This window comes from Pieris napi, chromosome 12, assembly GCF_905475465.1.
Source record: "Pieris napi chromosome 12, ilPieNapi1.2, whole genome shotgun sequence".
Taxonomy (NCBI): domain Eukaryota; kingdom Metazoa; phylum Arthropoda; class Insecta; order Lepidoptera; family Pieridae; genus Pieris; species Pieris napi.
This window is the reverse complement of record NC_062245.1, coordinates 7,398,417-7,412,925: the sequence shown is the minus strand read 5'-3', so window position 1 is coordinate 7,412,925 and position 14,509 is coordinate 7,398,417. Positions and strand designations below refer to the sequence as shown.

At 31.3% G+C, this 14,509-nt stretch overlaps 1 protein-coding gene across 1 annotated transcript; it reads left to right on the top strand.

Annotated features, from left to right (window-relative positions):
• The first annotated feature begins 694 nt into the window (after positions 1–694).
• LOC125054396 (methenyltetrahydrofolate synthase domain-containing protein) lies at positions 695–14,339 on the top strand. Its single transcript, XM_047656263.1, has 13 exons — positions 695–902; positions 3,696–3,909; positions 7,212–7,372; positions 7,890–7,976; positions 8,113–8,201; positions 8,688–8,762; positions 9,374–9,489; positions 9,712–9,829; positions 10,216–10,383; positions 11,074–11,163; positions 11,659–11,706; positions 11,950–12,132; positions 12,764–14,339. The coding sequence occupies exons 1-13, from the start codon at positions 863–865 to the stop codon at positions 12,770–12,772; spliced, it is 1,398 nt and encodes a 465-aa protein (XP_047512219.1). The 5' UTR covers positions 695–862; the 3' UTR covers positions 12,773–14,339.
• Positions 14,340–14,509: the final 170 nt, after the last annotated feature.

The following is a 14,509-nucleotide window of genomic DNA, read 5'->3' as shown; positions in this document are numbered from 1 at the left end:
GCGTTAAATTGTAAGCAGTACGCTGAGGTTCACAATTTTTCGACAGTTTATAATCTCGCGAGATATATTACAATCTAACGGTTTTTACAATTTTACGTTAACATATACATTCCCTCTTTCGCTGTTGCCGTACCCCCTCACGCGTTATGCATTTGCGACGTTGCTGCGCTTACGTATTGCTGTCGCTATTTAAAACCGCTATTGGCAACCTCGCCCAGGCGTTTTGCGTAGGAAGGGTTTTTAAAGCGTCATCTCGCGGCGATTTTCTAAACCTTTAGAATTTTTGTGTAAATATCTTAATTATTTTTACTAGGACCGAATGATGGCTTCAACTTTGTCTTCTATCAAGAACATCCACAATAAATATTTTTGCAACACATTTGAGTTAACTCCCTTATATACATTTATACAGAATTCAGTTCTGTGTAAATGTATACAGTCTGTGTCTAGTATTTAAATATGCTAAATTAAAATATGCTTTTTTCCCTTATCCTACGACTACACATATTTTATTTTATTTAAACAAAAAATATTCCGAATAACAGATAAATATTATGTCATATTTAACCCTTTACTAGATCTGTGAGACCATATAATAAATTAATTTAAAAAAAACATATATTTAAGACTTGTCTATGACTGCGATTACCGATTTCTATTCGTTTTAATATTTTCTTCCGATTTCTCTTTCTGTTGACAGCTGTCAAGTCAATTGCATTTGTTTTTTATTCGCATTCTATTTTCGTGTGTGACGGTTCTGCAGTCAGTCCGGCAAATAAAATATTTATTTCATTAAAACTTTTCGTTTTACGAAATTGTTAGGTTTTATTCCTTCGCAATTGATCCAGTATTTATATAAAACATGCAGAACGGTGAAGAAACAGTGGCAGCTACGGAAACAGGTAATTTTTGCAATTTCCTTTTTATCCATTTAAATCGGTACAAAATAATGCGTTTTAGTCTTTTCTATTTTTGCAAGTTTACTTATATCCTCTGCTATAAAATATTGGTTGTTCCACTTTTTTGTCGTCTTATTTGGAAACAAGCATGTTTTTTTAAGTACCCCCTTCTATTTCAGAATATTAATTGCATCGTAATCACGACTCAGTTTTTATAAATTATATTTATTGCGGTAGTAACTAGTAATTTCACCTGCGTTTATTTCGTTTCGTGCATTGATTTAGTGCGATTTGGGTGGTTTCCTCGCAATTACAGTAGCTTAATTAGAGTGTGAACATGACTCAGATATTTCTGTCTACCTATACTAGAGGGTACACATACAAAGTGATAAAAACCTGACTTTTTCTATTTATCAATTTTAATGATTTAGTAAAATGTACAAATATATATATATATAAAATTTTAAATATTGAGCCGAAGTGATCATGAAATAAAACCATGTGTTTTTTATACTACCCTACTCACTAACTTTAAAGTTAACTTTACATTGGTATTGAACTATTAATTAATATTCTAATAGATTTCTTACTAGCTGAGATTTAATTTGAAGTATACCTTACCTAATGACTTAGCCAATTCACTTGCAATCAAACAATCATATATTAATTATCTAAAATGTAAATTTTATCATAATAATTAAGAGCCACATAAATATAAACTTTGAATACAGTAGAATCCGTTTATTATGACTCCGCCTATATTGACCAACCGTTTATTATGACGTAATTACACTACGAAGTTTGGTTTTCATATAAAATTCTTAATAAAAAAGTCGGATATAATGACTTCCCTTACAGTGACATGTCGCTTATTATGACCCATTTTTAATAGATTATGTCCGGTTATAATGACCGACATGATTCTTTACACCTCCGGTAATATTCGTTGATTCTCGACGACGTTCGGCACGTGCTAAGGAACAACTCGAAAGTGATGGGGAAGAGGAAGTCGAGGAAGAACCATTACCTACCGCTGAATAGGCATTAAAAGCTGCAGAATTATTATCACGATTTGTTCACAGCAATATTGAAAATGATAATTTGACCATAGCTATGTCTTCGATACACAATATTAGAGACTGTTTTTACAATAAAATGAAAAAACAAAAGCAGACAAAAATTACAGATAATTTACAGTAAAAAATACACTTGTATGTGTTATAATGTGCTGATGACGTGCAATTTTGATTTTGATTTAATATGTATGTATACATATGTACATAATTACTTTGTTTCTGTATTAAGATACTTAAGTACATACATATGTACGTATTTACATAAAAAAGGTTTTTCATTTCACAAAACGCTTTGTATGACGTCCGCTTATTATGACGTGTTTGTCAATTCCCTTCGATGTCATTATAAACGGACTCTACTGTATATGTTTATTATGAATATGGGTACAAATATTTTAAGGAAAACACTTTTTTTACCTTCAAAGTTACACACAACAGAAAATTAGAAATGGTAAATAGTGTGTTGTATCTTAGTGTGTTAAGGTTAAAAAGCAGACAATGACATCACTGATGCTTTAAATAGTTAGATTATGTCATACCTTAGTAAGAGTAGTAATTTGAAAGCTTTATTATACAAAGTATTTTAAAGTAAACTGTAACTTAAGAACAGTTTTGATTCTCAAGTATAATTAAGCAATGTTTAATTTGAAGTGAAATAACTCTTGGTATTTTTGCTAAGTTGAATGTGCTGGATTCCTTTTTATCATTGTTATTCTTGGCTCTTTTGATTACTAGTTTCCTCTAATAGATCTTTTAAACATTATTCACATTATTATAAAAATCAACTGAAGTGTAAATAATTATTTAATCAAGTTTGAAATACATGTTGTTTGCTCAAGATTTTGTAGTAACAGGTGTTTAGTTACATTGGTGTGTCCTTGTTAGTAAAAGCTAGGCTCAATGTCACTAAGTCTTCATGTAGTAATGTTAGTTTGAATACTTGTAGTTTTGGAATCTTCTAGAAGATGTCATTCTATCATCATTCACCTATGAACCCTTAACATAATAAGTTAATAACTGAAATTATGAAATATTAGTTATTTAGCTTTATTATAATGTATTGGATAACTTGCTCCTAATTTTGATATAGCTCTTGTATTAAAATTTCAAAAAACCAAATATAATATTCAATGTTTTACTATTAAAATGAAACCAACTACATGTTATATTATTGAACTACATAACAGTATTAAATAACAACTTTTATTACATTCAATTATAGATTCTCTATCTATGATTTTTACGTCTAGATTACTGTGTAAGGTTATGGTTATGCTTGACTAAGTTTCAGAAGGTTGAACATTTTATAGTGAAAGTAATTGTGTTTTCACCGTTTCAAATTGGTGTAGTATTATCAAGTGTGTAACATGCAAAAGTGTTTTAATTGCCTTAAGTTTGTAGTTTAGAAAATAATAACACATGTTTTATACATTTTTCTTTTTGTTTTACAACTACCCTCCTTTTTCTAATTATTCCTCAGTATGAAATCAGTTTTTGGATAGATCTTTAAAATCTAAATTATGTTATCTATGAATAAAATAAATAGGTTCAGGAACTTGACATTAAAAAGCTTAAACATTATTTTTGTGTAGATTTCATTATAGCTCCTTGACTTTTTTTGTACATATGGGTGGGTAGTCTTATATTAAAATATGTATGATATTTTCCTATTTCTAGCATTTTAACGAATGTTTTAATTACATGTATTTTTATTCTTTAGTCAAGCCTGAAGAAGTCACGAAGCAATCTTACCGCGTCAAAGTATGGCGACACTTGGAGAACAATGGTCTGGCCATGTTCCCGCGGCCGGTATACAACCGCATACCAAATTTTAAGGGTGCTCAAGAAGCAGCAGTCAAGCTGGCAGAGCTGGAGGTGTTCAAGAATGCAAATACTGTCAAAGTCAACCCTGATAAGCCACAGGAACCCGTAAGGTGAGTCTTTTTTCGACGTGAATCATGTTTGAGACATCACTTATTCTTATATAATACGAAAAACGTAAGGGTTTACGCTCCTCCTTTGGGGTTTTTGAAGTCGGCTAGAGTTTTTACTATTCTCTAGCATCTTGGATTAGTGTAAAAATGATGACGCCTTTATCTAGCTTTCATGTTCATATGTAACAGTTACACCATGAGAAAAGACCGATTTTTTATTTTAATGGTCCTTAAATGTTGATACATATTTAGTTATATTGCTATGTTAGAAACAATAAAATGTATGAAATGCAAAAGCTGTTTAATTAAGATCATGTATAATGGAATACATATTTTCCAATTACATATATTTATTTCGGGAGATGTAATTGTACTATATAAATGTACGATATTTATATTATGTTTAATCGGTGTTCAAGAAAAAATTGTCGCATAACTATCTTTGATCGCAACTGACCACTTCAAGCGTCTGTTTTGTGTCCCAATTTTCGTCTATTTTCTAACTACAATTCGGTCAAACATTTTCGTAACTAGCTTTGTAGCTTTCTGTGTAGACTTATCAAAATAGCGAATGTTTTTTATATAGTTCATGTATTAATTTACGCCATATTTCATATTAAAAATCCATCTTAATTTCGAAGAATATCAGTTTAAGTTTGCTACTTGCAATTATATTATTACATTACCTCGCATTTAGAGCGGTAATAGTACTAACACTTTCCTAAAAAAAGTCACTGAGAATAGGATATAAAAATTCATGCTTAGCTTATAACGTATAACATTAAACCGTTCTTCCTTTTTTATAAAAAATTGAAATTCAGGAATAAATTATTAAATAATCATACATTTCTTTAGTGACACGATATGGACATATAATGACAAGCTTTTGACATGGCTGTACTGATTAATCGGTCAGCATAAGTAGGTTTATACAAACTTTGGTTTTAATTATACGGAAACAGTGAAATATGAATTAAAATAAACATACGTAACTATATCTTTTCATAAATTCAAAATAATATGTAGGTATTAAAGAGCCGTTGACCCATTCAGTTCACAGCTAGAGTTATTTAGGGCGATCGTTCTATAAATACTTTAATACTGTCTATTTTTCAGTCAACAGTAGTGAAATTGTTGGAAAAACTATTCGATAAAGTCTTGATGTTTTCAATTGTCGCGTTTTGCTCTTATATTATCAAAAAATATTTGATAGATAATCTCGTTTTTGAGGGTTCGTGTTTAAGAGTATCATTCAATAGGTGTTTGAGGATCATCAAACTATAGAATTATGAAAATGGGTGATAATTGTTGGTAACAATAGCCTACAAGTTACAGAATGTATTTATTATTTATTAAAAAGACGGTAGTAATATCCCCTTAGTATCAGAATTTTGCATTCAACATAATCAAAATGTCATTGCTCTCTTATCATTTAAAATTAACGATTAGATAGTCGATGATTTTTTAAAAGTTTTTAACCGTTCACAGTTGATTTTTGGAAGGTCGAATAGTATAAATAAATATAAGAACATTGGATGATCCATGCCCATGCGTTACGGGACTACACCCGATCATTATGTAGAAGTCATTTTATATATAAATTATTTGTCCATTGACAATAACACAACAATTGCTTCTTGTTTCTAAGCGATTTTGCGCCTACCGGATTTGCATTCACTATAATATTGCCCGTCATTATTGTCGGCTTATTATAGTCGGTAATGATATGGGACTACTGCTTAATTTTAAAAGGGACTGGTTGGATATTAGATGGGGTCCATGCGAATAAGAACTTCGTAGTTTGTAACCTCTATTTAAATCCTATATTGGTATTCTACAGTAAGTCTACATCCCAAAGGCCTCGACATTTGACAAAATATTAACAGTAGTGTAACTTAATTAATTTTAACACAAGAAATTTGTATTTCTTAATACGGTTATAATTCTTTGATTTTCGAACGGTATTTACCGTCTTTGATCTAATATATAAAATTCTCGTGTCACAATGTTTGTTCACATACTCCTCCGAAACGGCTCGACCGATTTTGTCTGTCACGAAGTCTGAGAATCGGCTACTATCTATACTATCTATCTATATTTCAAACCCCTAAGTGATAGGGGGTGTCAATCGTGCTTTTTTTTTAAATTTTTAGATAATAAAAATTTGTTTTTATTTTTTTATCATACAGTATACAAAAATACATACAACCCCTAATTTTCACCTCTTTACGATCAACCCTATTTATTATTTGTTACTTAAAATCTTATGACTTGAACTCTGAGGTTTATATAGTGGAATATTCACTGGTAGGTAGGTAGGCTAAGTAAAATGACATTCAGGAGAAACGAAGTTCGCGGGGACTGCTAGTAAAATATAAAAATGTATAAATACGTCAATGTTTATGCTTTGACATTAATTTATCGTTAATTTGTAAATATTATTTGTAGCCGTCTTTAATGATAACCCAGCTAGGGTAATACCTAAACATAAGATAACTTTGTTTTGATTTAATTAGTTGCATTATTACATAATTTGTATTTGTTCAGAATTTAAATTGCTCTTTAATGTAAGACTAAACTTTTTATGATTAATATTGTATAAAAATCGTATTTAAAAAACGTAGTAGATTGCATTTGTTTTTAATAGTTTTTATTTTTTTATTTATTTTTTATTTTATAGCCTATATAAGTAATGACTTTGACATTTGACATTTCTTACAATGTTCAAGGCCATTTTTTCGCTAGGTTTAAAACTTACAAATACACTGGACGCTCGACCTTTCTATATTGATTGCACTTATAACGCAATCTAATTTACATATTATGCTGTCGATGTGATTACTCAATCAGTACCTTGCAGTAACGTGGGTGCACTCAATGCATGAAACCGGATTTGACATAAAAAATATTTGCCTATGAGTTGTGACGTCATAGTTATTATACGGGGATGTAGCGGTTGCTGACCAGGTACCCCAAATGTTTTATATGCACGGTGCAGTACTACTTACGATACCTACTTTAATGACGTCATGGTACGTTTGTAAAACATAAAACTGGACAAATTGTAGAACCGAATTTAAAAAAATTACTTTTATGGTCTTGCTATTTAGAGAAACTAATCGATTATTATTGAGTATCAATTTGTACTAGATCCGTAGGTTTTTTAATAGAAGTGTGGAACTAAGATATTTTCAATCTTAATACATTTTAATAGTATTATATAAATCTCTTAATAATTAAGAATATCATTTTATCATACATACATAAATCGCTCGATTAATAATAATTTTGATTCTATACAGAGTGCTATGCCTGGAGCAGCAAAAAAATCTCTACGTTCCGGTGCCTCGCCTGCAAAACGGTTTTATGAACCGTCTAGTATTGCCCGAGGGCGAGACTGGACCCGCGGCTATCAAAAAGGCAGTCTCCCGAAACGGCATGGAGACGTACGGAAAACCATTGTGTGAGTAATCTGTTGCACTGTCTAATCGTCTTAGTTGGTAATTAATTATAAGTCGAAGAAGAATTATATTCAATATTGTTCAAACAATAGATAAATGAAAGAAAAAAAATTAAATAATATATTATGATAGTATCAGTTTGACTAAGGAGGGAGCAAATATTATTTATTATTGTCAGTCTAGAACTGTCACCGTTGTCTCAACTGTAAAATGTCAAGCTTCTAAAGTCAAACATCAAGTTTGGCGCCAAATTTAAATTTTAAATAATATGTAACTTCATTTCATAATTTTTGCGATATTTTTATGGAGTACTAGCGTCCTGCTCCCATTTCGCATGAGTGTTTTGTGACCCCCTATATATATATATGTGACATATATTTGATAAAAATCACATACAGTAGTTTTTGAGTTTATCTGTAATAAAGGACTTTTATAATAGAAGTGATACTAGAAGAATATCAAGATATAGAAGACGGATATTTTTTCGAAAGATTGTATAAAGTTTCTCTATTTTTCCAGCCATTGAAGAATCCGTTTCGCTGGATCTCGTCGTAATGGGATCAGTCGCCGTCTCCAAAGAGGGATACCGCATTGGCAAAGGACGAGGTTTGTAGACAAGAATACTAAAAATGATTAAGTTAATCAATATTATGGAACTCTATTCAAGACTAAAAATAAAAGAAAGAAATGGTCTAGACTATTTGATAGATGTTGTTTTTGTTATATTAAGAAATATTTTCAGGTTACGGAGACCTGGAGTTCGGTCTAATAATGCACATGAAGGCTATCAAACCCAATACTCTTGTGGTCACCACAGTGCATGATTGTCAAGTGAGTAAATTATATATATAAAAAATACACTTTTGCTATTTGTATGAGGTGTGTGTAGTATGTGTGTTTTAGGAACTATATAAGACTAAATGTGTGTGTATTAACATGTAAACCCAGTTACATTTCTAATATTTTTAAATAGAAGAAACACAGACACTGAAAAATCACATAATTTAAAAATTTATATGATAAAGAAGTGCATTGTAAACTTTTTATAACGTCATTCGTTATAACGAAACTCTCTATAACGTAAACACGAGTTAAATTTATTTGATTTAATCCAATATCCATACATGAGTTCTTCTCTCCCTATAACGACACCTCTCTATAACGAATAAAAATGAGATATGTTTGTACAGTTTCACATCTTTGAAATAGCACTGGAAAACTGCTTTTTCCTTTTAGAACGGAAATTAAATGCTAAGCCAGCACGTTGATCATAAATAAGTTTACATTGTATTTACTAATATATTATCTTATTTACAGGTGTTTGATACACTACCGCAGGAACTGTTTGGACCGCATGATGTGCCAATAGACATCATTGTCACACCCACACAGGTAACATTTACTTCCTTACATTATATGTTGCATAATATATAAATAAATCCATAAATACTATTGAAAGATGTTAAAGTATATCTTCCATTTTCTTGGCTCCAAATTACATGTATCCCTTTATACCTCGCTTAAAGGTAATTATTGTTCCTTTGGTTATAACTAACTTTTTCAGTTCATCTTTCACCGTCACAGCCATTCGATTGTGGAATGCTCTGCCTATAGTGTTGCCATCGTAGACTAAATTTACCGTTGACCCTTGTTATTTTTACCAGTATATTTATATTAAGTTGTTTTGTGTAATTTTAATTTCTGTATTGTAGTTTAATTTATGTTTCGGTTGTTTGGTCGACACTGCTTTTAGGAGTAATTTCGCCCCGTTACATCCTTTGTCTTAATTTATTTATTTTTCTCATGTTTTGTGTTGATGTAAATGGAGTGTTATTATTATTACCCTTTTGCTTTTAGATGTCGGTCATGATATTGGTTATAATCTAACATTACATTTAATGGATTACTTTGAGTGTCAAACAACACGTGTAGTATTAAAATAAAGATTATTTCACCAAGGACCAACTCTACATATATTTTAATAATGTCTGTTTGTCATACAGGTGATAGAGACACAGCGTCTCAGCCAGCGTCCAGTGGGCATTCTTTGGCACCTGCTCTCAAACAGACGCATCCAACAGATGCCTGTGCTTGCGCAGCTTCGTGAAATTGAGATGCTGTAAGTGATCTATTGTGTACATTGCTGACATCTATCTGCTATTGTTTGTCTCATAGTGAGGGTTGATAGATCCAAAGATATTGGTTAATTGTTGCCAAAATTATTAAAAAAAATAATTTTATTAAATTATACCCTGTAATTTGAATTCTAGTCTATAAACTACGGCAAAATAAATGTTTTGGAACAAAAGGGATATTTGGTAATAATGTAAAACATTTTTAGGGCGGGCCGTGATTGTACGCTGAAGGAAGTGGACACGGATATTGAAGACCGTGGCGGATCTCGTGCACGTAGACAGAGACGTCGTACTCGCTCACACAAGAGCCAGAGTGAGGGAGAGGTGAGATAGTTTCAAACTAGCTAATTATAACATATTAATTGGTAAATTTACTATACAGTTTTTACTCTCAGAAGCAAATGGAACTGAATTGTTAGTAAAAAAACATTTTTCACTTAAAATCCAGTTCAATTTGGTACGTTACGTTGTCCAATCCCAATTTTAATTATAAATAGTTTAAGTTGTTTTTGTCCATATTTTGCAGTTGTTATAGTTGTCATTACAGATCGCTCTTTGCAGTTTATAAAAATACCAGGTTTTTAAAAGCCATAAATAACCATTTTTTTTTTGTTTATTTAAGTTTATTCTGCAATATTTTTAATTATTTAGTCATCGTACAAACGTGATCTACAGTATCGATAACAAAATGATATAAAAATTGCTTTTAGGGTAACACAACAGAAGGTGAAGAGAAGCCCAAAAACCGTCGTACACCGCGCAGGCGCAACAGTCAGAGGTCTGCCAAGGAGAATAAGGAGAACAAGGACGGAGATGACGTCAAGGAAAAGCCCAGGCGTCCGCGTAGACCGAGACCGGTCATTGATTTCTCTGTTAAGGTAAATAAATAAATAAAAAAACGGTGCATATTTTTTTTGAAGTTATACTTCTTTAGGCGCGTTATGAAAAATTGATGAGAGTGAAATTTTACACACAAAATTAACAGAATGTAGTTGCCTACGGAAGATGCTACGGCATTGGGTATAATTTAAAAAGAACATTCGAATAATATTAGGATTTATGTTACACTTAATGTAAGAGAATAATAATAAATATTTATTTACTTAATTATTCAAATGTAAACTGAACTTTATTGACTATAATGACTCCTTTTCCAGTCTTTGATGATTTAATTGTAACTAATTATTTGCATGCAATCAAAAACTATTTTTAATAATGCCAAAGAAGTATAACTTCTTACGCGCGTACATAAGTACACGCACCCTTTTTTTATAGTTTCTTTTTGTGAAGTACGACACACGAATATATTAAACTTATTAAAGAACGGTTACGGTAACATGAAAAAATAAGTTATCATCTTGTTCACCACAGTTTTGTGCATATTTTATTCAAAAGTTTTACGTAATGCTTCAACATTCTTGCATTGATGGTCATAATCACCCTTGTCCTCTAAACCCTAGGACGTATTACACAGTTAAATATTCACTTAAATAACCGGCTGTTTTGTTAAAGACATCTATCAATAATATGTCCGTCATATAAACATAATTATATTTGATTTATTACAGATCTCGAATATCAGCCCGTCAACTCGAGTGCGTGACTTGAAGCAAGCACTCATAGAACGCGGTGTTAAACCACAGATGATGACTTGGAAAGTGAGTTCAAAGATTTTTTTTTGTTTTATTTGATTTGATGTTTCTATGTTGGTTGTTGTGTTTCTGTTAAAAAAACCAGTTAAAAAGAGCCTTATGTCGATACTATCATCATGGTATATATGGTATTATATGGTATTATTAAAAACGTACATAACAGGAACGTGACTATATTCTTTTTTAAATAACGCCCACGGAGTGGTCAAGTTTTATATAATAATTTATGTAAAATTTTATTATAACACAACTTGTAAATCATTTTGTACCAACGAATCCCATAACATAAAACGAACACAATATTTATTTTATTTATTTATTTACAGCATAACAGCCTAGGTTTATCAAGAAATGTTATTATACATTTAAGAATAATTTTATACAGTTAGCAAAAAAACTTATTTGTCTCAGTAAACTAACCTCCCAACCCCCACAAAGTTTTTGATTTTTTTTCTGAAATATAATTTCAATTTTTAATGATACATGATCTTCTCTTTTCAGGGATTCCGCGGATTCTGTTACCTACACTTCTACAAAACACCCCAAAAGGTCAGTATTAATGTGGGGTAACTACTATTACATAGTGTTTTTAAATTACGCACTAATCGAATTAAAAAAAAAAAACATTTTTGGCGTATTTATAGTTTTTTTTGACAATGAACAACCGCCGCCGCCTAGTTTGAAAATGAAACAATCACTCAATTAGTATGTATAATTGATATACTACATATAATATACATATAGCTTATAAAATATAATATATACTTATTTTATATCCTTTATATGTTTCAGGGTGAAGGCGACAACATTCAACCGCCAAACATGGAGAGCATCATCAATGCGTTGTCCCAAATGTGCGTGGCGGGAACAGGAGACGAGACCAGCGAGAAGCCTCGTCTACTGAGCGTCGAACCGGCGCCTCCCAGGAATATTATCCGGCCTGTCACTCCCGCCGTTGAACAGCCGCCGTTAGAGGTAACGTATAAGGTTTAAGTTATTTATGTTGAGAAATTAAACGTAATTTAATTTTAAAAAATATTTTAAGTAAGTTGAATTAATTTTAGGTTTTCATAAGGGAGCGTTCTAGTCGTCGCGCAATTTTTGGAGATTAATGATTTCCCCCCCCCCCCATGTAACGCTCCGTAACGTTTTTTGTACCCAATAGTAAAACGTATCGTGACCACCCATTATAATATTAAAATATAAACAATAACAAATAATATTAACAATAACGCGTAATTCAATCCCCGCACCGCATCGTAACGTTTTACATAAGGACAAACAAACACACACACACAAACACATACACACACACACACCAAATTATACACCACCAGATACGCACAACGGACCAACCTCGAGTCTAATTGCGGAGAAAGGAGTCCTTCTACCCTAACACACCAAATTCGTTACGTAATACTAGAACGCTCCCTAAACCTATTTCAATGTACTTTTATTTTTTTCGGTGTTCTTAAACTATAGTGATAAAATAAACAAATGAGTAATAGAAAGTAACATAGTAGTACATCTTTTTTAATATTACTTTTCGGATTATGAACCTTAAAATGTCTGTGCTAAATTTTACCTATCAACATGTTGATTCCAGGTACACTAATCTTCTACCATGTGTCGCACGAACGTTGCTCGCTTCAGCACGGAGCATTCCGATATTAATTTTAGTCTTAAGGTTTATTTATCTGCCGGCCGTTTAGCGATTTTTATGCTAATTATAGAATTATATTAATGCTAAGACCCAAATACTTTAGCTAAAGCCAAATTTTATTTTTTATAAACGGTCATTATTACAAAAATTTTATATTTTTATTAGTTTGAAATTAAATTTTACTTTAATGTTATTAGACTGACGATGGATATGTTTCTGTATATTTTTTCACTCGACACTATCTCTTAATCTCCCTCCACATATATCTATATTTTATTATAACTTTATTTACTTTCTTGTCACTTATTTGCTTTTCATCCATCAATTATAATTCAATTTTATTAATATACTTTTATAATTGGTTCCAAGGAAGCGAAAGTTCGATTTTAAGTTATTTCGAACGGGCTCGAAGTATTTTTTGTTCTTATTGCCATAACGGCCGGCCTATTTGTTAGAGAGAGATAGAGTATATATTTACAAATTTAATATATTCGTTTTTGATTCTCTAGTCCTAGAATTTAATATTTACTCTTGTTTTCAATACTTTTAAGGATTCTTCCGCGTATAGAAGTTATTCTAGCGTAGGATGTGCACCATTGGGCCCAGGACGTATACGTGATTTGTGTACGTATTACGTACGTACGTATTGTGTGCGTATACGTCCTGTGTGGGGACTATTCTAACAATGTTTGATAATCTCCATATTCCGGTGCTTAAATGGGAGTCCAAATTTTAATTAAACGGATTTGATTAGATTTAAGTATATTTTTGCATAATTTGGACTCCCGTTTTGGTTAAGTGCCAACTCGATTAAGGTATATTAGTACCGATTGTCCTATGTCTTGTGATTCTCAACTATTAGGCATATCTGTTGATATAGACTTTTTCAGTATTAGAATTATGGATTTAGGATTCCAAAGATACGGAGAGATTCCGTTTTGTTTAAAAGCCAAAAAAGTGTTTTAGTTTATGAAATTTTAAGTGAAGCCGTACTTTTATTTTAACGAATTAAATTGTTATAAACGAAATCTCTTTGTATTAGGCATCTTTTACTTTTAGTGAACACGTTTCTCAGATCCTATTGGTCTTTTAGTGAAAAATTTAATTATTTTAAGTCTGTTTTATATCGATGTATTTTTCGAAATTATACGTTATTTTTCAGCATAATAGTAGTAGCGTGGATGAAGACGAATTTCATAGTCCATTTTCATAATAAAAGTTATTTTCACAGATTAATAAATTTCACTGTTATAATGGTGATTTTTCACATTTCGTCTTCATTCACGCGTTTAAGCATTTTAACTGGTTTGTTAAGCAAATAACTGCCTCGACGTTCAATTGCGCACATAATATTAAGTAACACATGGGTAGCGAGCATGGTTCTTGTTTTATATTTTTTTAATAAACTTTATTTAACAACTTTTGTTTTTTTTTATTAAGCTCTATTCTATGGAAATAAATGTTGTGATGTATTGCGTAGTAGTTAAAGTACGAATTAAAGTCTATTTTTCTAGTTGAATGCTGTTTTATTCACAAAACCAACCAAACAATATTTCTACTTTTCTAGAACATATCTTTGGAATTTTCACCGCGTTGCTTTTACGGACCCTAGCAAATATAATACACACGCCACCTGATAAAAGCAAATACTATTATTACATGATACTAACATTGGAGGGGTTGTTTGTG

Coding starts and splice junctions, on each gene's coding strand:
- LOC125054396 (XM_047656263.1), top strand. CDS start 863: ATGCAGAACGGTGAAGAAACAGTGGCAGCTACGGAAACAG. Junction 903..3,695: donor AGTGGCAGCTACGGAAACAG/GTAATTTTTGCA, acceptor TTTATTCTTTAG/TCAAGCCTGAAGAAGTCACG. Junction 11,164..11,658: donor CACAGATGATGACTTGGAAA/GTGAGTTCAAAG, acceptor TTCTCTTTTCAG/GGATTCCGCGGATTCTGTTA.